General features: G+C 45.6%; 2 protein-coding genes across 2 annotated transcripts; both read right to left on the bottom strand.

The window, feature by feature from the left end:
* Positions 1-8,653: 8,653 nt before the first annotated feature.
* On the bottom strand, positions 8,654-9,837 carry LOC311115232 (medium-chain specific acyl-CoA dehydrogenase, mitochondrial-like; the record flags this gene model as incomplete). Its single annotated transcript, XM_084190428.1, has 2 exons — positions 9,664-9,837; positions 8,654-8,905 (listed from the first exon to the last, which is right to left on the bottom strand). Coding segments are annotated over exons 1-2 (360 nt in total), but the record flags the coding sequence as incomplete, so codon positions are not given.
* Positions 9,838-16,771: 6,934 nt separating this feature from the next.
* LOC311115234 (small ribosomal subunit protein eS8) lies at positions 16,772-20,256 on the bottom strand. The gene is made up of 6 exons (XM_084190429.1): positions 20,207-20,256; positions 19,204-19,310; positions 18,730-18,829; positions 18,215-18,390; positions 17,598-17,727; positions 16,772-16,924 (listed from the first exon to the last, which is right to left on the bottom strand). The coding sequence occupies exons 1-6, from the start codon at positions 20,208-20,210 to the stop codon at positions 16,815-16,817; spliced, it is 627 nt and encodes a 208-aa protein (XP_084046555.1). The 5' UTR covers positions 20,211-20,256; the 3' UTR covers positions 16,772-16,814.
* Positions 20,257-26,834: the final 6,578 nt, after the last annotated feature.

Raw genomic sequence — 26,834 nt, 5'->3', positions numbered from 1 at the left:
TGCTGGTATTATATTCATCCAGCTGTATTCATCCAGCTGTTGCTGGTATTGTATTTATCCAGCTGTTGCTGGTATTGTATTCATCAAGCTGTATTCATCCAGCTGTTGCTGGTATTGTATTTATCCAGCTGTTGCTGGTATTGTATTCATCCAGCTGTATTCATCCAGCTGTTGCTGGTATTGTATTTATCCAGCTGTTGCTGGTATTGTATTCATCCAGCTGTTGCTGGTATTGTATTCATCCAGCTGTTGCTGGTATTGTATTAATCCAGCTGTTGCTGGTATTGTATTAATCCAGCTGTTGCTGGTATTGTATTCATTCAGCTGTTGCTGGTATTGTATTCATCCAGCTGTTGCTGGTATTGTATTCATCCAGCTGTTGCTGGTATTGTATTCATCCAGCTGTTGCTGGTATTGTATTTATCCAGCTGTATTCATCCAGCTGTTGCTGGTATTGTATTTATCCAGCTGTTGCTGGTATTGTATTCATCCAGCTGTATTCATCCAGCTGTTGCTGGTATTGTATTCATCCAGCTGTTGCTGGTATTGTATTTATCCAGCTGTTGCTGGTATTGTATTCATCCAGCTGTATTCATCCAGCTGTTGCTGGTATTGTATTTATCCAGCTGTTGCTGGTATTGTATTCATCCAGCTGTTGCTGGTATTGTATTCATCCAGCTGTTGCTGGTATTGTATTCATCCAGCTGTATTCATCCAGCTGTTGCTGGTATTGTATTTATCCAGCTGTATTCATCCAGCTGTTGCTGGTATTGTATTCATCCAGCTGTATTCATCCAGCTGTTGCTGGTATTGTATTTATCCAGCTGTTGCTGGTATTGTATTCATCCAGCTGTTGCTGGTATTGTATTCATCCAGCTGTTGCTGGTATTGTATTCATCCAAAGTGTTTGGTTCCTGTTCAAATGAATCCGAACATTGGTATGAGGTGGTGGAATAAAAAGCAATGTATTTATTGCCTTCTACAAGATGACTGAACACACAGTCACAACCAATCACAAACTGTGTATTAACACATAACAGTATTATTCTCTATATCAGGACACAAGGTTTACCAGGACACAGGTTTCTACAGCACCAACAGGTGAGTTGGTCATCTCGTATAGCAAGTCCTCCGCTTTCTCTCTGGTGTGCGACTCGGGTGTGTGTTGCTTGTGTGTTTGCCATTTTCACTGGCTGTGCTTGTTTCGGGAGGCGGGGTGCGGGTTGCATTTGTGAACCAACTGTAGCTCATAGCAAACTTTTAGTAAATTCCTGTCAAGGAGAGAGACACAGAAGCCTAGCTAGCCTGTAGTTTTCAAATGGAGGTCACTAACGAACGCTTTCAACGCTGCAGGGAGCTGTGTTTATTTTGCACTATTCCAGGACAAGGTGGACCATCCAAACTTTTCAATGCAGCAACCGTTTGCTTGCAGAGAACTACAGGGGTGAAGTGGCTACAAGTAGTAAACAAGTAGTAAAGTCGTAGTAAACCTCCACAAGTCTCTTTCTCTTCTACTCTGACCTGGTCTCCACAGCCGACTGGCCGGTGCTCTGCAGGGACCCCTCCCCGAGGGGGAGTTAGTGAGATGCTTCTGGATGACTTAGTGGATGTTCCTGTCCTTGACCAACCAGCCATGGGGGCACGTCACTCACCGTGGAAGTAGAAAGCAGCTGCCTTTAGCAATGGGGCCAGATACACACACACACACACACACACACACACACACTGGATTCAGACTTCCAACAGCTTCGGCGACCTGGATCCAGAGGTTCCGGCACCTTCATCCCTGGGGGCTGCCTCTTCGAGATCGGATACGGATACGGAAGTACCTGCGCCTTGGTCCTCTGTTCTGTCTCCCTCTCCGGTGGCTTCTGCCTCAGGTTCAGATCTTCATAGCTCCCCCTGATCGGACTGTGAGGGTCTGAAACTCCGGCCCCTTCATCAGCCACGATGGGTTCTACAGCTGGCTCGCGTCCATCGAGTCCCACCCCTCACCTCGAGGGGTCTCCTAAACCACTCGAGGCGAAGGAACGGCCGGACCTCCTCAGCCATTTCACCAGCTGTCGTCATCGGCAGCTCTATGGTAAGAAACGTCTCGGTTCCCGGGGCAGAAACCCTGGACTATCCTGGAGCACGAGTAGAGGACATTACTAGGCTGTTTCCTACCGTTCTACGACAGCTGCCGGGGGCTGACACTGTCGTAGTCCACGTGGGGTCAAACGACATCAGGAGGGCTAGCTCAGAACTGCTGAAAATTGATTGTAAAAAACTGATTCTAGCTCTGAAAGACTCCATGAAGCGGCCAATTATTTCAGGTCCGGTACCATCGCTGGGCCACGGCTGTGAAAGGTTCAGCAGGTTACTGGCGTTACAAACCTGGGTCGTCGTAGTGCTGCTGCAAATGGAAATTGTACCAGGGGCGTTAGCAGTCATAATGTAACTAACCTAATTTATGTCCCTCTAACTGAATGCCTCTGTTGATCCTACAGCTATTGTCAGCAGTAATCATGCACCTATGAACCTGTGTTATACTGTTAGCACTGAGGCGGTGTGCCGTAGTAGGAAGTTCACTGTGTGCAGCTCACCCTGCACTATCAGCTCAAACATAAACATCACTGTCATGTCTACCTCTGATAAGCCTCCCAGTAAAGAAATAAAAACAATGAATCCCAGAAAAATTCTAAAAATTGTCCACACTAACATATGTAGCCTAAGAAACAAGGTTCATGAAATCAATAACTCGCTAGTAACAGATAACATTCATATTCTGACAATCTCTGAAGCTCACTTCGATAATACCTTTGATGATACAGCGGTGGCAATTCATGGTTTCAATATCTTCAGAAGATGGGGCCATTTATGTTGCATTTTAGTCATTTAGCAGACGCTCTTATCCAGAGCGACTTACAGTTAGTGAGTCATTTAGCAGACGCTCTTATCCAGAGCCACTACAGTAGTGAGTCATTTAGCAGACGCTCTTATCCAGAGCCACTACAGTAGTGAGTCATTTAGCAGACGCTCTTATCCAGAGCCACTTACAGTTAGTGAGTCATTTAGCAGACGCTCTTATCCAGAGCGACTTACAGTTAGTGAGTCATTTAGCAGACGCTCTTATCCAGAGCCACTTACAGTTAGTGAGTCATTTAGCAGACGCTCTTATCCAGAGTCACTACAGTTAGTGAGTCATTTAGCAGACGCTCTTATCCAGAGCGACTTACAGTTAGTGAGTCGTTTAGCAGACGCTCTTATCCAGAGTCACTACAGTTAGTGAGTCATTTAGCAGACGCTCTGATCCAGAGCCACTTACAGTTAGTGAGCTCATACATTTTTCATACTGGCCCCCCGTGGGAATCGAACCCACAACCCTGGCGTTGCAAGCGCCATGCTCTACCAACTGAGCTACAGGAGGCCTGTTCAGAGCCACATTCCTGTAAAGCTCAGAGAGGATCTCATGTCAAATGCTGTTGAAGGAATATGGCTTCACTTGCCTCCCCTAAAGCCCATTCTGGTGGGAAGATGCTAACAGTCAGTATCTGGATAATATGTGTGAAATGCTTGATAATGTACACTACCGTTCAAAAGTTTGGGGTCACTTAGAAATGTCCTTGTTTTCGAAAGAAAAAAAATTTTGTCCATTAAAATAACATAAAATTGATCAGAAATACAGTGTAGACATTGTTCATGTTGTAAATGGCTATTGTAGCTGGAAACGGCTGATTTTTAATGGAATATCTACAGTGGGGGGGAAGTATTTAGTCAGCCACCAATTGTGCAAGTTCTCCCACTTAAAAAGATGAGAGAGGCCTGTAATTTTCATCATAGGTACACGTCAACTATGACAGACAAAATTAGGGAAAAAATCACATTGTAGGATTTTTTATGAATTTATTTGCAAATTATGGTGGAAAATAAGTATTTGGTCAATAACAAAAGTTTCTCAATACTTTGTTATATACCCTTTGTTGGCAATGACACAGGTAAACATCTTGCAGCCCTCACAAAATGAATACACACCAAAATATAATATAATATAACATAATATGTAATATTATATCATGTAATATAATGTAATGTATGCTGAGGAGTATTTCTGTCTGTAATAAAGCCCTTTGTGGGGGAAATCTCATCCTGATTGGCTCCCCAGTGGGTGGGCCTATGCCCTCCCAGGCCCACCCATGGCTGTGCCCCTGCCCAGTCATGTGAAATCCATAGATTAGGGCCTAATTAATTGATTTCAATTGACTGATTTCTTTATATGAACTGCAACTCAGTAAAATCTTTTAAATTGTTGCATGTTGCATTTATATTTTTGTTCAGTACAGTATGTATTGTTTTATTGTATTTAATGTGATTGGACCCCAGGAAGGTCAGCAGCGAATGGGAATCTGGAATAAATACTCCAATCAAGTTGTAGAAACATCTCAAGGATGATCAATGGAAAGAGGATGCACCTCTGCTCAATTTCGAGTCTCATAGCAAAGGGTCTGAATACTTACGTAAATAAGGTATTTCTGTTTTTTCTATTTTTAATAAATGTGAAAAAAATTCTAAAAACATGTTTTCGCTTTGTCGTTATGGGGTATTGTGTGTCGATTGATTCCCTACCAACAGCCACACGGGACCCCCATATACTTTGTCCTCTCAGTGTCAAGTACAACAGTATCCTTTATCGGAGTTGTGTTCTATAGTTAGTTATTGTTGAAGGACAATGACATGAACCGAAATCAAAAGGAAGAAATAGACTAAAGTAATAATTAGATGTCAACAAAGCTGCTAAAGTTGAGGTGGACGATCTGGAGGTAAATCAGTTAGAAAAAGTTCACATTTGTTTCCTTTGTTGTCAAGTTAGATTTTCAAGTTACAATCTTCTTCACACAAAGACAAAGACATTTAACACAACAGCTGCTGGAAGTTTAAACCAAAGAGCAACAAAGGTTTTTTGGACACAAGGCAACCAGTATTCTGAGTACTGTCTCCACACCAACGTCGGTGACGTTTAAAGATGAGGGAGGACGTTCATTTTTTTATGAACATGGCCTTATTTCTATTACAGCATATTGGATGACTGTCATTCATTTTCCAAATCACTCAACTCAATGTAACATCGATAGGTTTAGGCTACTACATGATAGTGGAATTTCCCCTCTACCCATCATGAGGTTGTTACAACCTAGCCTACCTCGACTTGGTTCCAGTATTGGATAGTCATAGCCAGCTAGCTAACATAGCATCCCTGTTTGAGCCGGGTGTTTGAGTAGGCTAAACTAGCTAGCTACATTTGCTAGCCAGGTAAGAGAAAGTGGGGGGGAAAAAATATAACGAAATATAGCTAGCTAGCTCCTTCATTTTTAAAGAAATTAATTTGTTCAAAACTGTTCAACTACAACTACTTACCACATTTTATGCACTGCAGTGCTAGCTAGCTGTAGCTTATGCTTTCAGTACTAGATTATTTCTCTGATCCTTTGATTGGGTGGACAACATGTCAGTTCATGCTGCAAGAGCTCTTATAGGTTGGAGGACGTCCTCCGGAAGTTGTCATAATTACTATGGAAGTCTATGGAATGGGGTGAGAACCATGAGCCTCCTAGGTTTTGTATTGAAGTCAATGTACCCAGAGGAGGACGGAAGCTAGCTGTCCTCCGGCTACACCATGGTGCTACCCTACAGAGTGCTGTTGAGGCTACTGAAGACCTTCATTGCAAAAAACAGTGTGTTTTAATCAATTATTTGGTGATATGAATATGTTTAGCATAGTTTTATCTAAAAATGATCATTTTAAAATGTTGCAATATTTTTATGAAATTCACGAAGGATGGTCGTCCCCTTCCTCCACTGATCCACACTTGAGTCAAAGTGTCTGAAATGGCACCCTATTCCCTATGTAGTGCACTAGATTCCATAGGTATTTCAAGTAGTTCAATATTTGCTATTTTTATTTTTTACTTTTTCTTAAAACTGCATTGTTGGTTAAGGGCTTGTAAGTAAGCATTTCACTGTAATGTCTATACCTGTTGTATTCGGCGCATGTGACAAATACAATTTGATTTGACTATATAAAAGAGTGTGTCATTTCAGATTCACACAAATACTTTGGACTTACTTGAGGTGCGCTTGATTTAGCTTGTCCTGTTACAATGGAACCGACCGAAACGTCCCGTAAGCGCTTAACACCTCCAGTATTACACATCCTGTATTTGACTGAGGTCTGACTGGCTGTTTCCTATTTACTATATATAGTGTCCAGGGTCAAGGGCAGTGCACTAAATAGTAAATAGGGTGCCAGTTCAGAAACACCAACTGTATCCTGAATTGTATTAAATTGATCGTTTCTATTCACATTAATATAAAAGAGGTTAGAACACTGCAGGGAAGACGACAGGTGTTCATTCAGAGAGGACGGGACTGGACAGGTGTTCATTCAGAGAGGACGGGACGGGACAGGTGTTCATTCAGAGAGGACGGGACGGGACAGGTGTTCATTCAGAGAGGACGGGACGGGACAGGTGTTCATTCAGAGAGGACGGGACTGGACAGGTGTTCATTCAGAGAGGACGGGACTGGACAGGTGTTCATTCAGAGAGGACGGGACGGGACAGGTGTTCATTCAGAGAGGACGGGACGGGACAGGTGTTCATTCAGAGAGGACGGGACGGGACAGGTGTTCATTCAGAGAGGACGGGACTGGACAGGTGTTCATTCAGAGAGGACGGGACTGGACAGGTGTTCATTCAGAGAGGACGGGACTGGACAGGTGTTCATTCAGAGAGGACGGGACTGGACAGGTGTTCATTCAGAGAGGACGGGACTGGACAGGTGTTCATTCAGAGAGGACGGGACTGGACAGGTGTTCATTCAGAGAGGACGGGACTGGACAGGTGTTCATTCAGAGAGGACGGGACTGGACAGGTGTTCATTCAGAGAGGACGGGACTGGACAGGTGTTCATTCAGAGAGGACGGGACGGGACAGGTGTTCATTCAGAGAGGACGGGACGGGACAGGTGTTCATTCAGAGAGGACGGGACGGGACAGGTGTTCATTCAGAGAGGACGGGACTGGACAGGTGTTCATTCAGAGAGGACGGGACTGGACAGGTGTTCATTCAGAGAGGACGGGACTGGACAGGTGTTCATTCAGAGAGGACGGGACTGGACAGGTGTTCATTCAGAGAGGACGGGACTGGACAGGTGTTCATTCAGAGAGGACGGGACTGGACAGGTGTTCATTCAGAGAGGACGGGACTGGACAGGTGTTCATTCAGAGAGGACGGGACTGGACAGGTGTTCATTCAGAGAGGACGGGACTGGACAGGTGTTCATTCAGAGAGGACGGGACTGGACAGGTGTTCATTCAGAGAGGACGGGACTGGACAGGTGTTCATTCAGAGAGGACGGGACTGGACAGGTGTTCATTCAGAGAGGACGGGACTGGACAGGTGTTCATTCAGAGAGGACGGGACTGGACAGGTGTGGCGAGGACAGACAGGTGGACAGGTGTTGGGAGCTCATTTCTTGAACCTGCTGAACCACCTGACCTGACTAGGGAAGTGTTCAGTGAGGCACAACGTGGCTAAACATTCTGCAACAGAAAGCAAAAAATGATTGCATAGGTTCAAGTTGTCAACTTATGCAATCACCTCCTTGCCCTCTGAACACAACCCAGGACTACACCCTAGAACTACATTTACTGGTTGGATAACACAACCCAGGACTACACCCTAGAACTACAGTTACTGGTTGGATAACACAACCCAGGACTACACCCTAGAACTACAGTTACTGGTTGGATAACACAACCCAGGACTACACCCTAGAACTACAGTTACTGGTTGGATAACACAACCCAGGACTACATCCTAGAACTACAGTTACTGGTTGGATAACACAACCCGGGACTACACCCTAGAACTACAGTTACTGGTTGGATAACACAACCCAGGACTACATCCTAGAACTACAGTTACTGGTTGGATAACACAACCCAGGACTACACCCTAGAACTACAGTTACTGGTTGGATAACACAACCCAGGACTACACCCTAGAACTACAGTTACTGGTTGGATAACACAACCAGGACTACATCCTAGAACTACAGTTACTGGTTGGATAACACAACCCGGGACTACATCCTAGAACTACAGTTACTGGTTGGATAACACAACCCAGGACTACACCATAGAACTACAGTTACTGGTTGGATAACACAACCCAGGACTACACCCTAGAACTACAGTTACTGGTTGGATAACACAACCCGGGACTACACCCTAGAACTACAGTTACTGGTTGGATAACACAACCCAGGACTACATCCTAGAACTACAGTTACTGGTTGGATAACACAACCCGGGACTACATCCTAGAACTACAGTTACTGGTTGGATAACACAACCCAGGACTACACCCTAGAACTACAGTTACTGGTTGGATAACACAACCCGGGACTACACCCTAGAACTACAGTTACTGGTTGGATAACACAACCCAGGACTACACCCTAGAACTACAGTTACTGGTTGGATAAAGTAGTCCATAAAACACCCAATCATGGTGCAGACTACTACTTATTGGTCGTTCAGCTTTATTACAGGTTCTACGAAACAGTTTAGGAGGACAATGTATAACACAACAGCAGTAGTCCACGTTCCAACCTGGTAGATCTTGGCGTCCCTCATCAGTTTCTCTACGGGGTATTCTGAGTTGAAGCCGTTTCCGCCAAACACCTGCACGGCGTCGCTGGCCACCTGGTTGGCGATGTCCCCGGCGAAGGCCTTAGCGATGGAGGCGTAGTACGTGTTCCTCTTCTTCCCGTTGTCAACCTCCCACGCTGACCTGTGCCAGCCCATCCTGGCCAGCTCCACCTTCATGGCCATCTCAGCCAACAGGAACGACACCGCCTGGTGCTGTGGGGGGGAGAAAGGTCAAACCTCAGAGTATAGTGGTGTGTTCAGTACAACAGAAGTGTTCAACGGGTGCTGCACAAGTTTTGCGATTTTCTTTAAAATGATCACACCCATATTGATCAGGCCACACCCACCAGACTAAGATTAAGCCTGGTCCTGGACTATGATCACACCCATATTGATCAGGCCACACCCACCAGACTAAGATTAAGCCTGGTCCTGGACTATGATCACACCCATATTGATCAGGCCACACCCACCAGACTAAGATTAAGCCTGGTCCTGGACTATGATCACACCCATATTGATCAGGCCACACCCACCAGACTAAGATTAAGCCTGGTCCTGGACTATGATCACACCCATATTGATCAGGCCACACCCACCAGACTAAGATTAAGCCTGGTCCTGGACTATGATCACACCCATATTGATCAGGCCACACCCACCAGACTAAGATTAAGCCTGGTCCTGGACTATGATCACACCCATATTGATCAGGCCACACCCACCAGATTAAGATTAAGCCTGGTCCTGGACTATGATCACACCCATATTGATCAGGCCACACCCACCAGACTAAGATTAAGCCTGGTCCTGGACTACAAAACCCTTTAAAGTTGTGACAAGCTCTTGCTGAGGCTGAATTGATGAATCTCTTACCTCAGAAAGGCAACATTCTAATGTCCAATACTAACATCGCTTCATGTATTCATACGTGGTGTGGAACTGTGGATATTAAAACAAAAGTGGTTAACCTCAGCGATAAGTTTTCCGAAGGTCCTCCTCTCCAGAGCGTAGCCAGTGGCTTCGTCCAGAGCTCTCTGAGCCAGACCAGTAGTGCCTGCATCTACTTGGACACACATCAGTAAGACATATTTGTAAAAAAAATTATAAAAGTCGTATTAGCACTTTACTGTTGCTAATATGACTTCCTGTGTGGGTCCCACAGGAAGTGCCACTGCCAGAAAACTAGCAAATTGCTAGAGTAGAGTAACTAATTGATTCACAGTGTCCCTAACAGATGCTTATCATTACTTTGAGATCATTAAGATGCCATGATAAACATCTGCCAGGGAATGTGTTTGGAGCTGCAAGTGTAAACAAAAAACTGTTTGTCACATACAGTGGGGAAAAAACATATTTAGTCAGCCACCAATTGTGCAAGTTCTCCTACTTAAAAATATGAGAGAGGCCTGTAATTTTCATCATAGGTACACGTCAACTATGACAGACAAATTGAGAAAAAAAATCCAGAAAATCACATTGTAGGATTTTTAATGAATTTATTTGCAAATTATGGTGGAAAATAAGTATTTGGTCACCTACAAACAAGCAAGATTTCTGGCTTTCACAGACCTGTAACTTCTTCTTTAAGAGGCTCCTCTGTCCTCCACTCGTTACCTGTATTAATGGCACCTGTTTGAACTTGTTATCAGTATAAAAGACACCTGTCCACAACCTCAAACAGTCACACTCCAAACTCCACTATGGCCAAGACCAAAGAGCTGTCAAAGGACACCAGAAATAAAATTGTAGACCTGCACCAGGCTGGGAAGACTGAATCTGCAATAGGTAAGCAGCTTGGTTTGAAGAAATCAACTGTGGGAGCAATTATTAGGAAATGGAAGACATACAAGACCACTGATAATCTCCCTCGATCTGGGGCTCCACGCAAGATCTCACCCCGTGGGGTCAAAATGATCACAAGAATGGTGAGCAAAAATCCCAGAACCACACAGGGGGACCTAGTGAATGACCTGCAGAGAGCTGGGACCAAAGTAACAAAGCCTACCATCAGTAACACACTACGCCGCCAGGGACTCAAATCCTGCAGTGCCAGACGTGTCCCCCTGCTTAAGCCAGTACATGTCCAGGCCCGTCTGAAGTTTGCTAGAGTGCATTTGGATGATCCAGAAGAGGATTGGGAGAATGTCATATGGTCAGATGAAACCAAAATATAACTTTTTGGTAAAAACTCAACTCGTCGTGTTTGGAGGACAAAGAATGCTGAGTTGCATCCAAAGAACACCATACCTACTGTGAAGCATGGGGGTGGAAACATCATGCTTTGGGGCTGTTTTTCTGCAAAGGGACCAGGACGACTGATCCGTGTAAAGGAAAGAATGAATGGGGCCATGTATCGTGAGATTTTGAGTGAAAACCTCCTTCCATCAGCAAGGGCATTGAAGATGAAACGTGGCTGGGTCTTTCAGCATGACAATGATCCCAAACACACCGCCCGGGCAACAAAGGAGTGGCTTCGTAAGAAGCATTTCAAGGTCCTGGAGTGGCCTAGCCAGTCTCCAGATCTCAACCCCATAGAAAATCTTTGGAGGGAGTTGAAAGTCTGTGTTGCCCAGCGACAGCCCCAAAACATCACTGCTCTAGAGGAGATCTGCATGGAGGAATGGGCCAAAATACCAGCAACAGTGTGTGAAAACCTTGTGAAGACTTACAGAAAACGTTTGACCTGTGTCATTGCCAACAAAGGGTATATAACAAAGTATTGAGAAACTTTTGTTATTGACCAAATACTTATTTTCCACCATAATTTGCAAATAAATTCATTAAAAGTCCTACAATGTGATTTTCTGGATTTATCTATAGTCAACAAACAGTTACAATCTTTTCTTTCTGTTAACAGTATTTTTAGCACCAATCAATCTGGTTTTAGATCTAAACACAGTACCACATCGGCCACTATGCTTGTTGTAAATGATATTGCAAATGCCTTAGATGATAGAAAGCACTGTGCTGCGTTGTTTGTAGATTTGTCAAAAGCTTTTGACACTGTAGACCATGCTATCCTTTTGAGTAAACTGTCATCTATAGGACTGGGCACTGATGCCTGTCGATGGTTTTAGGACTATTTTAAAGATAGAACTCAGGCCGTCATGGTCGACGGGGTCAAGTCTGACCCCTTACAGTTACTTAAAGGGGTCCCTCAGGGTTCAATAATTGGCCCACTATTGTTCTCACTTTATATAAACAACATTGGTGATGATATCAGATATTGTAAATTCCATTTATATGCAGATGACCCAGTGATGTACTCTATTGCTCCAACAGCGGACCAAGCTTTAATGCAGTTGGATACTACAGGGGTCTCTTTTACAGCTTAAACTTGTTTTAAACGCTAAGAAAACAAATGTCATGTTTCTTTTCTAGGTCTAAACTCTCAATTAGAAACACTTTTTTTCCCACTTTTTTTTTTTTCTTCCCCAAATACTTCTGTTATGTAAAGCAAACGCGCTCTAGCCAACAGCTCCCAGATACAGTGGGGGGGAGGCTACCTACAGTATGAGATTATTATGGATAAGGGCAATTTATTATTTGTCAAACGGCAGCCAAGCATCAATCATCATGTCACCAGAATGAGACCCTCGATATTTATTGGAAAGGAGCACGAAGCTCATCACCCAGCGAAGTTATTATTTCCTCTGTAGCCTAATAAACTGCACGCTTTCCCAAGTCGCAGTGGGAAGAGGACCACACGCCATCGCGTGACTCCAACTTTACTTCGATATGGTTATCATATCAGTATTTGCACATTGAGTTTCCACCGGGCCTTCTCTCGCATAATTAATTTTTAGCGAAACAAAAAGATCCCACCATGTTGAATGAACAAATTGTTTGTCTGTCTGAATTTTATAAAATTGTACCGGCAATAGTTTCCATCAGCCCGGCCGTGACTTTCTTCATGCATCAGGTTGGATGGAAACCTGGTTAGTGAGAGGCGGTATAATAAGACCATCTCCATTTTGAAGTAGTACATTTTCGTGTTCCATTACTTCTGCACACTGCCACCCAAAACACATAGATCCAATGGTTGTAAAGATGGGGAGAGGGTCTGTCCAAAATAAAGAGATGCTCTGCTTTTTTTGACACAACAATCAAAAAAGCAAGACCTGCAGGCTCTAGTTTAGTCTTGATTATTGTCCAGTCGTGAGGTCGAGTGCTGCAAGGAAAGACCTAGTTAAGCTGCAGCTTGTCCAGAACAGAGCGGCACGTCTTGCTCTTCATTGTTATCAGAGGGCTGATATAAATACTATGCAATAATAAAATCTCAAATTGTGTCCATAGTCAACTTACACTCAGCTCTGATACACACACTTACCCCACCAGACATGCCACCAGGGGTCTTTTCACAGTCCCCAAATCCAGAACAAATTCAAGAAAGCATACAGTATTATAGAGAGCCATTATTGCATGAAACTCTGTTCCATCTCATATTGCTCAAATGAACAGCAAACCTGGTTTTAAAAAACAGATAAAGCAACACCTCGCGGCACAACGCCTCTCCCCTATTTGACCTAGATAGTTTGAGTGTATTGATATGTAGGCTATGTGTGCCTTTAAAAATGTTTTATGTAGTTCTGTCCTTGAGCTGTTCTTGTCTATTAATGTTCTGTATTATGTCATGTTTCATGTTTTGTGTGGACCTCAGGAAGAGTAGCTGCTGCTTTCGCAACAGCTAATGGAGATCCTAATAAAATACAAAAAAATTATGTGTTGTTTGAACAGGTATAAAGCAAAGGTTGGCGATTTACTGACCCATTTTATGGATTGTTTGCTCAGGAGTATACTCAGAGGAAGAAGTGACGCGGGAGGGTTTACTCCACCCAAAATATGTCCATGAAAAATAAGCCCACGAAGTGAGGAATTTTTTTATGGAGGTCAACGAGTGTTGAATTTAGTCAACCCAAAAATGCTATTGCTAATTTGGTACGTGACGCTTATTCGATCAAACATAAGTTTCTTAATGGTTAGGTTGTTAAGAATGCACTGACGGTAGGCCTCCTGTAGCTCAGTTGGTAGAGCATGGTGCTTGCAACGCCAGGGTGATGGGTTCGATACCCACTGGGGGCCAGTATGAAAAAATGTATGCACTCACTAACTGTAAGTGGCTCTGGATAAGAGCGTCTGCTAAATGACGTAAATGTAAATAGACACGTTGCACTTCGGTAATGCAAACATCTTTATCAGTTGTGCCTGTTTTCATAGAGGTCTCATGGACAGTGGATGTATTCATGGTTGCCAAGGGAAGCCAGGCTTCCCCAAATATTTGACCGATAAAATAATTTATCTTTCGTCTCTTGTGTTTTCATAACTTTCCGTAAATTCACAAGTTGCTGAATCTCACCGGAGAAATCATCCAAGCGAGGGAAACAGCGCCCCTCTGTCTCAGTATGTGTATCTGATGCTGTCTGGACCTAAAGAGCATGACATGTTGCCACCGTAGCATTTGATTGATGCCAGCGTGAATTTGGCCTTTTCCTCACAAATAAAAGAATGAGCCAATCAGCGTTGAGCGGAACTCAACTGTGCGTTGTCCTGGTGCAACCATAAATTTATATATTGTGCCTCTGTCCTGAGACGATTGACGGTCAATATGTAGCCTAGTAGGCTCACGTTAACTAGCTAGCTAACTGCACTAGCTGGTGCATTGTTGTCCACGGGAGGAACTGTAGGCTAGTATCAAGCATTGTAGTTAGGCAACCTATGACAACAAAAACTAAAAGTGTACTGTATGACAGAGCCATAGATCGTTTTGCCAACTAGTCTACAAGTAGGGTGTCAACTTTTGTTTTACCTGTACACACAGAAATCAGCCCCATGGACAGACATGATTTTTTTAGCAACATTGATTGGACTTAATTGTTTTTGGTATCATTAAGTTTGTTTTCAGTGTATTAAACGATGTTTACATGAAGTTGAAATGGTGCAGGAATAGTGCAGGCAGCGCTCCTGTCTTTGTGCTGACTTGTGGTAACTCCATGGTTCTAAATTAGTAGATTAGTAAACTGTTGAAAACATTAACTTGCTTGACCATGCTGCAGGTGATAGAACTGTTGGTTACATGCAATATTTGCTTTGTGGACTTCACCAGATGTTGCTCTCCGGTTTTGTGATGAAACAAACGTACGTGTAGTTGAATTTATTCCGCCACTGTGTGACTCGTCTTTGTCATAGCCTTCTTGTAGATTTACATTTTAGTCATTTAGCAGACGCTCTTATCCAGAGCGACTTACAGTTAGTGAATACATATATATATTTTTTCATACTGGCCCCCCCGTGGGAATCGAACCCACAACCCTGGCGTTGCAAACGCCATGCTCTACCAACTGAGCTACATCCCTGCCGGCCATTCCCTCCCCTACCCTGGACGACGCTGGGCCATTCCCTCCCCTACCCTGGACGACGCTGGGCCATTCCCTCCCCTACCCTGGACGACGCTGGGCCATTCCCTCCCCTACCCTGGACGACGCTGGGCCATTCCCTCCCCTACCCTGGACGACGCTGGGCCAATTGTGCGCCGCCCATGAGGAGTATGAATCAATGGGTTATAGAGCAAACAACGCAATTATCACAACATAGGTTGTAATATGGCTTTTTCACTGGCTTGGCTTCCTCAGTGATTTTACCCACGCACTGCTACTGCTCATTAATACAACCAGTTTTAACATAAACATTGAGGGCTTCCACTATTTTAATGTGGTCAACTGGGTGGGGATTCCTATGAGTTGGGCGTAATCAGACAATTAAGAAAATGTACTACTTTAAAAATGGAGATACTCAACGGAGCTGCCGATGCAGTCACAACGGTAAGTCCTCCATCCATCTATATTGACTGTTCACAATCTGCCCTCATTAGCTAGATGCCGGACAACCCACATGGAATCATGCGATCCCGACTTCACCCACAGGAAGACCCACCCAGGTGATTACTTCAACGTAAGTTCTAAACGATCCAGGCTCTGTCGTATCCGGCCGCGACCGGGAGACCCATGGGGCGGCGCACAATTGGCCCAGCGTCGTCCAGGGTAGGGAATGGCTGGCAGGGATGTAGCTCCGTTGGTAGAGCATGGCATTTGCAACGCCAGGGTTGTGGGTTCGATTCCCACGGGGGGCCAGTATGAAAAAATAAAATAATGTATGCACTCACTAACTGTAAGTCGCTCTGGATATGAGCGTCTGCTAAATGACTAAAATGTAAATAGTGTTTTCATGCTACAACAGGCTTTAGGGCGCTAGAGTACACCATCTATGGTATGACATCACTGAGAAATATCCTTTAGAACAGTGGGAGCCATGTCGGCCGAGCAGCTATATTCTGACTAGACCCATAAGGAACGAGATGCCATGTTAGGAAAAGGCTGGACAGGCTCTGTTTCTGCAAGACCCCATGTGAACTAATAGTTATAAAAATTATACAGTGCATAACAATTTCTAAAACCCCATGCAGTCAACTTTCACTTGGAATTTAGACTGAACGGTATGTTCAAGTACACGCAAGAGGTGACTAGAAGCCTCATTACCAATCCGTTTCATTATCAACTTTACCCAAAAATCAAATCACACAGATCAGTTCAAGATCTCACTTTATTCAGCAGATTTCAATGAACCTTTCATATTTGTTCTCTGCCATCGAAAGGGAGGGGCCAGTGTTGTGGCCAGCCCTTCTGCCTGTGGCGGAGGTTAATCTGGCACTGGAATGAGACAGGAGAGCCAGGGAGATGGCAAACCTGGCACTAGACAGTGCTGCGGCAGCAAAAAGACCAACTAAACAAAACCCTATTGGAAGATTACACTCGTCAACCCCCATTTAACCACTAAGGAAGGCCCTTATTGCAACCATCTCAAAACTCACAAACAGCCCATTCACAGATTTGAATGTGCTTCAGCCAACTCAGTTGAATAACTGTCAAGTTTGGTGAAGCACATTCAGAATTGAACCAGACTACTAAAACCAACCGTGTCCAGGAATCAAAACTGAATCAGTTTAGTTAAATTAAAAACGTACTCTACAGTAGTCAACCACCCAAGACCATAACTCTAAAAGAAAAGACCTTGACAGCGATGTGGGATGTTTGTTTTTATTGATGTGGTATCAAACTGCTGTACACTATTTGCCCTTCTTGGCCTTGATTTTCCTCAGGTAGAACTCCAACTCCTTACCCTCCAACACGTAGCCGTCGACCCGGCCGCACTGGCCCGGCTTGGAGGCAATGCAGGCTGCAGGGAGAGAGAGAGAGAGGAGAGCCTTAATGAAAGTGGAGAAAGGAGGGAGAGAGAGCGGCGGAAAAGCCAAGACATGGATATTACCAAGTCAAAAGACAAGCGCACCAACTAGCAAGTAACAGAAGTCCCCATCAGAAAATTGGTAAGGTGTATCGTCGCTGAGGATTCAGTAGGATCTCATCATGAACCTTGTAAAGCAGTGTTCCAGACCCAGACCCTTGTAAAGCAGATCCAGGGTGGGAAAGTCGTACCATTAAATTTAGTCAATTAGGTGTTAGTACTAGGGAGGAACCTAAGCCTGCACATCCTGTGTGGCCCCCCCCAAGTTTAATTCCGAGACCTACAGGGCGAGCAGGCTTTTGTTCCAGCCCTACACCATCACACCCGATTCAGCCAGTTCTGAAAACCACGATTAGAGCCACTCACGTATGTTAGTGGTGGTCTGGAACCAAAGCCTGCACACTCAGTACCAGGATATGGATCGAAGAACACTGCTATAATTAGGACCTGGGCCTGTATCCACAAAGCTCAGAGTAGGTGTGCCTTTTAATAAGATATCCGATTTGGACAGACCCTAGAACCTCCTACTCAGACGCTTTGTAGATCCAGGACGTCCAGGACTGTTTCCCGGGCCGGCAGCGCTAACCAGTAGAGGCTGTGGACTCACCGAGGAGTTTCCCCTGCATGAACTGTTCCTCAAGGAGAGAGCTGATTTTGCAGTTCTTCTTGCGCTCGTCAAACTTCTTCTGGATCTTCTTCGACCTCTTCTTGTTAATCACTTCCTCCTCCTCAGGAGTCTTAACACAGGAAAGACACAGATTGCCGTTAGGCGATTAAATGGGCACAATGCTGCAATATATATCCTGTGATTGACTAGTGCAGCTGCCCCTGGTAAGAGCACTAGTAATTTAGCTGCAATTTCAGAACATCCCATTCAACAGTACATTTAGTGTCACTCAGTTAACTTGCCTTGTAATAAAAATCACAAATATCGATCAGTCATTCAGTAGCAGAACTGGACAAAAGGTATCTTCATAGAAGACCAGAGATCCTAATCAACATTATGGACAAACGTGAATTTTCACATCTCTGGACAATAGTGCACTAGGTAAGACAAAGGTTACCATTTGGGACACAACAGCCGTAGCCGGTCAGCCTTACGGCAAAAGGTTTAAGAAACAGGGCTCCATTTGGGAGCCAATCTGTTGACTGGTACAGAGCAGAAAAAGCGCTTGTAGCAGTGTACGGAAATAGAGGCACCATTTGGGACAGTCTTGTACGCACCAGCTTGGCTCCTTTCTTGCGCCCCAGAGGAGTGGCGAAGTGGGCCTCGTACCACTGCCTGTAGGGCAGGCTGTCCACGAGGACGATGCAGTTCTTCACCAAGGTCTTGGTTCTCACCAACTCGTTGTTTGAGGCGTTGTACACCACATCAATTATCCTGGTTTTACGAGTGCAGCCTGAAGAATAAAGTGTGTCAATACCACCAAAATGCTGTGAAATTACTGGAGTTTTGAAACATTTTGCTTCAACGGCAGCCTGGAGAATGAACACAAGGACCATTAGATTTCAGGTAGCATTAAAACGCTAAAGACGGGGTGAAATTGAGTTCAATCACAAAAAAATGTTTGGTTTTAATGAGTGAATCTAGCTTTAGTCTTTCTCAGAGTCACGAATATCGTCACAAGCATTCAGTAGCAGAACTGGACATGGATATCTTCATGGAAAGACTTCACCATTCCCCACAGCTGGATGAGCTGATGACCATAAAGAACACGACAGAGCGAGGAGAGACTTACACTCAGAGCCCCAGGAGAAGTTGCCCACGTCAACCCTCAGAGCGCGGTACTTCTTGTTGCCACCGCGGGTCCTAACCGTGTGAATACGACGGGGTCCAATCTAGGACATGGGGAAAGACGGGCAACATTTGTTTTAAGTAGAAACCAAAAATACATAAGAGTAAATTAATTGCATTACATGCATAGGGATACCAAGTGGCTACACGTGTCCCATTGTTCGGCATCGGTGTGTCAGTGTAACTATGACAGTCCGGGTCATTGGTAGGTCCTTAAAAATTGAACCAAAACGGCCAAAACAGACCTACCTATGGTCAATGTCTAATCATCCACACCGCATGAAATCCACACTCCCATTGAACTAGCTACTACTCCCCATTCCCCTACCGACATCACCACAGGCAACAAGTCTAGATTGAGTTACTATAGCTTAGTCGACCCCGTAGCATCACTACAGGTGGTCGGTGTAGTCGTTACCTTGGTGTTGGCTGGAGGACGACCCAGCTCATACTTCCTCTTCTTGTGATAGGGCTTTCGTTTGCCGCCGGTCTTGCGGCGTTTATGCCAGTTGTCCCTAGAGATACCTGGGTCACAGAAGCAAGACACTGGTGAGGAAGGCGCAAACTCCGCCGAATTAACCCAACCAAGCAGTTACTTTCACGTGCTTTTGAGTGTCAGTTCTCCAAGGTGGTTATCCGCACAGTAATCTCGGAAACCTAGTTGTCATCATATTCACTCAAGCACACAGATTCTCCGAATAGAGGTTCCCCTTACGTGCAACTTACCAGTAGGCCTATGGTCTCAAGTATCCCTAGGGGTCCTAGTGACGCTGGTTGGGAACCACTACAACTACACATGGCTCGCCTGCGCTAGCGTGGTTGTGAGTAGCCATTAGCATAGTGTCAGCGAGATAAGAGTAGCCAGCTGACATACTACCTAGTCTAGTTAGACACTGAACACAGTCTAGTAGATAAACTTCCTAACCATGCAGATTTAGCCGCGATGCATTAGTTGAAACGTAATCAATTCAGTGAGCGAAAACGTGGAAGACGTCCGAAGGCCTAGCGCTAGCTAATCATTGCAACATCACTAACTAGATAGTTAACGAGGAATTGCCAGCAATATTTCAACCAAACAATTAAACACAGAAAGGTATATTAACGCTAATGGGATAAAATAGACTTAGAAACATCAGACATTACAAGAGACTGAGTGAAATTCGAGAATTATTTGCAAATTACGCTCAATTGCAAGTCAAAGGTAGACTAGCCCATGAGAGCCGCCATCTTGTTACATGTCAGACATTGTTTTACAATAATTCCGTTTTAAAAAGTATCAATTGGCTTATTCGTACAATTTAACAACATAACCGTTTATATTAAGATACACTTTAACATGCCAAACCATCATAGATATAGTCCTGATGTAAACAACTGATGGACAAGGATTCTTGCAGCGACCCGAAGATGAAAACACGTACCCATTCTCAGGCGCCGGCTAGAAAGAGAACACGCAAGCGCTCATGGGGAAGTTTCAAGGTGTCAGATATCGCGAGATTATCAGAGCAGCTCTTCTTCGGATATCTCCAAATGCAGTTTAGCAACCTGTAAATTGGACTACCGCCATCTATGTGTGACCAGACTGTGCACCACCCAGGATAAACTTGAAAGCCTCAAAATGATTACTGATGCGATTCAACGGACAGGTGTCTGAAATGGGATTATTTTCGCCAGAACTGTATCTCCCATAAATAGTGAATCGGCCCTATATGCCTCATTCGCTGCGTTTACACAGGCAGCCCAATTCTCATATTTTTTTCCACTAATTGGTCTATTTTTGCGCCCACATGTACATATTACCTCAACTACCTCAACTAGCCGGTGCCCCCGCACATTGACTATGCAACGGTACCCCCCTGTATATATAGCCTCCCTACTGTCACTTTATTCTATTGTATATATAGCCTCCCTACTGTCACTTTATTTTTACTTCTGCTCTTTTTTTCTCAACACTTTTTTGTTGTTGTTTTATTCTTACTTTTTTACTTAAAATAAATGCACTGTTGGTTAAGGGCTGTAAGTAAGCATTTCACTGTAATGTCTGCACCTGTTGTATTCGGCGCATGTGACCAATAAAATTTGATTTGATTTGATTTGATTTGACGAATCACATCAGATCATTTTACATCTGTTGTTTTTACCCAGAGGTGGTTGGTCATAAGACCAATTAGCGAAAAAAATATCAGAATTGGGCTGTCTGTCTAAACACAGCCACTGTGTGAAAAGGTTAGGCTATTAGACTAGCTATTCTAAGAAATAGTTTTTATAACACTAGTCTGCCCTCTTCAGATTCAAGAAAACATAACATCTCAAACATGTTTTTTGTTAATTCATTTGAATATTCCCCTTATTATGAGGAGACATAAAAGACAACCAGAAGTAATGTATATTACATTTCACATGAGTTTATTATGTACAGTACACAAAACTCCTCGCTCTAAGTTTACAAGTAGTATTTTCTGAGATCTTGTTCTGAACGCTGCATAAATACGGGTTGGCCACGGACGTGGTCTAAGACTGATATAGAGGCAGGGGGTGGCTGGAGTTTGGCCAGGGGGCGTGGTCACTCCTCCCAGGGACTCATGTCAGTGTCGATGGCGACACAGTTGTAGCGCAGCTTGTCCTCACACACTGCAGGGGACAGGGCACAGACAGTTAGGTTATTAGATAACCTTAAATCAAATAACTTTGGTATTTTATGGTTGTGTGCTGCTCTCGTGTGCTTCATTCTGTAGCTAGAGGACTCCTGATATCTCCAATTTTGTGTCTTTGTCTGTTCTGGTCTAGTACTGTCTTGTTGCTAGCTAGGGCCATCTACTTTAAGTACTGCCTGTCTTCCCAGTGGCCTACTTGTGAACTGCTGACTGCTCATTATTTGCAGATAGTTGTTGACACCAACCAGGATCAAGGGGGCGGGGCAATTTGTGACTTGTTTTTGGTAATCAGTGGCTGTATTGGAGGGGGGAGTGGTTTCACCTCTCCTAGGCAATCAGCAGTTAGTACAGGGAGGTGTGCTCTCCACCTCTGCTAGGCAATTAGCGATTGCTGTAAGTGGCGGTTTAGTCACAAAACTAAGACCGTCGCTGAAACAAGATCGTTGTGTGGAGTTATTCGGGGAAGGAAAGAGTGGAAGCCTCCACTTTCTCACTTGAGTATCGTACCTAGTTATTTTCAGATTTCATTTTTGCTCTTTTTGTAGCTTTGGCAACTGTGTGTGTTTTCTATACCTGTCTGCACCTCTCCCTGAAGGCTTTACAGACGCTCCCCACCCCTTGGCTTTACAGACGCTCCCCACCCCTTGGCTTTACAGACGCTCCCCACCCCTTGGCTTTACAGACGCTCCCCAACCCCTTGGCTTTACAGACGCTCCCCAACCCCTTGGCTTTACAGACGCTCCCCAACCCCTTGGCTTTACAGACGCTCCCCACCCCTTGGCTTTACAGACGCTCCCCAACCCTTGGCTTTACAGACGCTCCCCACCCCTTGGCTTTACAGACGCTCCCCACCCCTTGGCTTTACAGACGCTCCCCAACCCCTTGGCTTTACAGACGCTCCCCACCCCTTGGCTTTACAGACGCTCCCCAACCCCTTGGCTTTACAGACGCTCCCCAACCCCTTGGCTTTACAGACGCTCCCCAACCCCTTGGCTTTACAGACGCTCCCCACCCCTTGGCTTTACAGACGCTCCCCAACCCCTTGGCTTTACAGACGCTCCCCACCCCTTGGCTTTACAGACGCTCCCCACCCCTTGGCTTTACAGACGCTCCCCAACCCTTGGCTTTACAGACGCTCCCCACCCCTTGGCTGAAACCCTTCTAATTTAGTGGACCCTGCGCGCACAACCCATGTGGAATTCCGGGTCTCTGGCAGCGTTTGGAACTGCTGATCTGCAGTGAAGAATGCCGAGTTCATCTCAGCCTATGCTTCCCTTCAGTCCCTTGACCTTTTGGCCCTGACGGAGACCAGGATCACCCCAGAGAACACTGCTATCCAGCGGCTCTTTCTTCATCTACATTTTCTGTCATAATCAGAGAGCATCTGGTCGTCGCGGTGGTGACACAGGTCTACTCATTTCTCCTAAATGGAGATTCTCTTTCCTCCCTCTCTCACCTGTCCATCTCCTCATTTGAAGTCCATGATGTCACTGTCACTTGTCCACTCAAGCTTAACATTGTTGTCATCTATTGCCCACCAGGTGCCCTTGGAGAGTTCCTCAATGAGCTGGACAAGCTGATTTCCTGACGATGGCTCACCGCTCTTAGATTAATTTAATTCCAACTCTTTCCCCCCCTTTGATCTCATCCTTTCCCAATCCCTTCCAACTCACAAGTCAGGCAATACGCTTGGCCTCATCTTTACTAGAGGCTGTTCACCTACTAATCTCACTGCAACCCCCCTCCAGGTCTCTGATCACTACTTTGTTTCCATTTCGGTCTCCCTCGCCTCCAACCCACTCAGCCCTTACCCAGATGGTCATGCAATGTCGCAATCTTCGCTCTCTCTCACTACTCTCTCCTCTTCTCTTATCTCTCCCTTCTGCTAAATCTTTCTCCCTCCTGTCTCCTGATTCTGCCTCTTTGACTCTCCTCCCTTTCCGCATCCTATGACTCGCACTGTCTTCTCCCCCCCCCCCCTCCTAATCTGTGGCTGAGTAACTCATTGCAAGCTTACAGAACAGGGCTGTGGGCAGCTGAGCCTTCTCGTATTCGCTGCTAAAGCCACTTTCTATCATTCTAAATTTCCCTAGGAAACTCTTTTCCACCCACCTCCCCGGACGACTTTGTCAACCACTTTGAAACGAAGGTTGACGACATCCGCTCCTCATTCACTCAGCCTATTGAGTCCTCTGGTCTCACTCACACAGAACTACCCTACGCCTTGACCTCTTTCTCCCCTCTCTCTCCAGATGACATCCTGCGACTAGTGAGGTCTGGCCGTCCGACAACCTGCCCGCTCGACCCCATCCCCTCCTCCCTTCTCCAGACCATCTCTGGAGACCTTCTCCCAATCCTCACTTCCCTCATCAACTCATCACTGACCACTGGCTGAGTCCGCTCTGACTTCAAAATGGCCCAAGTTGCTCCCCTCTTCAAGAAACCAACACTCGACCTCTCTGATGTCAAAAACTATAGACCGATATCCCTCTCTTTTCTTTCCAAAACACTTGAGCGTGCTGTCTCTGATCAACTCTTTTGTTATCTCTCTCAGAACGATCTTCTTGACCCTAACCAGTTAGGCTTCAAGACGGGTCACTCAACCGAGACTGCTCTTCTGTGTCACAGAGGTTCTCCGCTCTGCCAAAGCTGACTCTCTCTCCTCTGTTCTCATCCTCCTAGATCTATCCGCTGCCTTCGAAACTGTGAACCATCAGATCCTCCTCTCCCCCCTCTCAGGGCTGATCCTCCTCTCCCCCCTCTCAGGGCTGATCCTCCTCTCCACCCTCTCAGGGCTGATCCTCCTCTCCACCCTCTCAGGGCTGATCCTCCTCTCCACCCTCTCAGGGCTGATCCTCCTCTCCACCCTCTCAGGGCTGATCCTCCTCTCCGCCCTCTCAGGGCTGATCCTCCTCTCCACCCTCTCAGGGCTGATCCTCCTCTCCCCCCTCTCAGGGCTGATCCTCCTCTCCGCCCTCTCAGGGCTGATCCTCCTCTCCACCCTCTCAGGGCTGATCCTCTCAGGGCTGATCCTCCTCTCCACCCTCTCAGGGCTGATCCTCCTCTCCACCCTCTCAGGGCTGATCCTCCTCTCCACCCTCTCAGGGCTGATCCTCCTCTCCATCCTCTCATGGCTGATCCTCCTCTCCACCCTCTCAGGGCTGGGCGTCTCAGGCTCTGCACACTCCTGGATTGCATCCTACCTGGCAGGCCGCTCCTACCAGGGGACGTGGAGAGGATCTGTGTCTGCACCACATACTCTCACTACTGGTGTCCCCCAGGGCTCGGTTCTAGGCCCTCTTCTCTCTATACACTAAAGTCACTCAGCTCCGTCATATCCTCACATGGTCTCTCCTATCATTGCTATGCGGATGACACTCAACTTCTTTTCTCCTTCCCCCCTTCTGACACCCAGGTGGCGACACTCACCTCTGCGTGCCTGGCAGATATCTCAGCTTGGATGTCGACCCACCACCTCAACCTCGCCAAGACAGAGATGCTCTTCCTCCCGGGGAAGGCCTGACGCTCAAAGACCTCTCCATCACGGTTGACAACTCCAGTGTCACCCTCCCAGAGTGCAGAGAACCTTGGCGTGACCCTGGACAACACCCTGTTGTTCTCTGCAAACATCAAAGCAGTGACTCTCTCCTGCTCTACAACATCCGTAGAGTACGACCCTACCTCACACAGGAAGTGGTGCAGGTCCTAATCCAGGCACTTGTCATCTCCTGTCTGGACTACTGCAACTCGCTGTTGGCTGGGCTCCCTGCTTGTGCCATCAAACCCCTGCAACTTATTCAGAATGCTGCAGCCCACCTGGTTTTTAACCTTCCCAAGTTCTCCCATGTCACCCCGCTCCTCCGCACACTCCACTGGTTTCCAGTCGAAGCTCACATCCACTACAAGACCATAGTGCTTCCCTACGTACAGTGGCTTGCGAAAGTATTTACCCCCTTGGCATTTTGCCTATTTTGTTGCCTTACAACGTGGAATTAAAATTGATTTTTTGGGGGGTTTGTATCATTTGATTTACACAACATGTCTACCACTTTGAAGACGCAAAATATTTTGTATTGTGAAACAAACAAGAAATAAGACAAAAAAACAGAACTTGAGCGTGCATAACTATTCACCCCCCCCCCCCCCCCCCCCATTTAAATGTTTCCCCTTAAACCAATCAAGTGTTGCTTTAGCAGTATGCTTAGGGTCATTGTCCTGCTGGAAGGTGAACCTCTGTCCCAGTCTCAAATCTCTGGAAGACTGAAACAGGTTTCCCTCAAGAATTTCCCTGTATTTAGCGCCATCCATCATTCCTTCAATTCTGACCAGTTTCCCAGTTCCTGCCGATGGAAAAACATCCCCACAGCATGATGCTGCCACCACCATGCTTCACAGTGGGGATGGTGTTCTCGGGGTGATGAGAGGTGTTGGGTTTGCGCCAGACATAGCGTTTTCCTTGATGGCCAAAAAGCTCAATTTTAGTCTCATCTGACCAGAGTACCTTCTTCCATATGTCTGAGGAGTCTCCCACATGCCTTTTGGCAAACCAAACGTGTTTGCTTATTTTTTTCTTTACGCAATGGCTTTTTTCTGGCCACTCTTCTGTAAAGCCCAGCTCTGTGGAGTGTACGGCTTAAAATGGTCCTATGGACATATACTCCAATCCAATCTCCACTGTGGAGCTTTGCAGCTCCTTCAGGGTTATCTTTGGTCTCTTTGTTGCCTCTCTGATTAATGCCCTCATTGCATGGTCCGTGAGTTTTGGTGGGCGGACCTCTCTTGGCAGGTTTGTTGTGGTGCCATATTCTTTCCATTTTTTTATAATGAATTTAATGGTGCTCCGTGGGATGTTCAAAGTTTCTGATATTTTTTTATAACCCAACCCTGATCTGTACTTCTCCACAACTTTGTCCCTGACCTGTTTGGAGAGCTCCTTGGTCTTCATGGTGCCGCTTGCTTGGTGGTGCCCCTTGCTTAGTGGTGTTGCAGACTCTGGGGCCTTTCAGAACAGGTGTATATATACTGAGATCATGTGACACTTAGATTGCACACAGGTGGACTTTATTTAACTAATTATGTGACTTCTGAAGGTAATTGGTTGCACCATATCTTATTTAGGGGCTTCATAGCAAAGGGGGTGAATACATATGCACGCACCACTTTTTCCGTTTTTTATTCCAATTTTGACTATTTTGGGTATGTCCATTACAGGAAATCCAAATAAAAATCTATTTAAATTACAGGTTGTAATGCAACAAAATAGGAAAAACGCCAAGGGGGATGAATACTTTTGCAAGGCCCTGTAACAGCAAGAGGAACTGCCCCTCCCTACTTCCAGGCTATGCTGGAGCACTCCGTTCTGCCCCATCAGGTCTCTTGGCCCTCCCACCCCTAC

This window comes from Coregonus lavaretus (genome assembly GCF_964263955.1).
Source record: "Coregonus lavaretus genome assembly, contig: HAP1_SCAFFOLD_361, whole genome shotgun sequence".
In the NCBI taxonomy this organism is placed as follows: Eukaryota; Metazoa; Chordata; class Actinopteri; order Salmoniformes; family Salmonidae; genus Coregonus; species Coregonus lavaretus.
The sequence above is the reverse complement of the archived record's forward strand: the minus strand, read 5'-3'. Positions and strand labels throughout refer to the sequence as shown.

Coding starts and splice junctions, on each gene's coding strand:
- LOC311115234 (XM_084190429.1), bottom strand. Junction 18,830..19,203: donor GTCCTCCAGCCAACACCAAG/GTAACGACTACA, acceptor CCCATGTCCTAG/ATTGGACCCCGTCGTATTCA. Junction 16,925..17,597: donor CATGCAGGGGAAACTCCTCG/GTGAGTCCACAG, acceptor CTCTCCCTGCAG/CCTGCATTGCCTCCAAGCCG.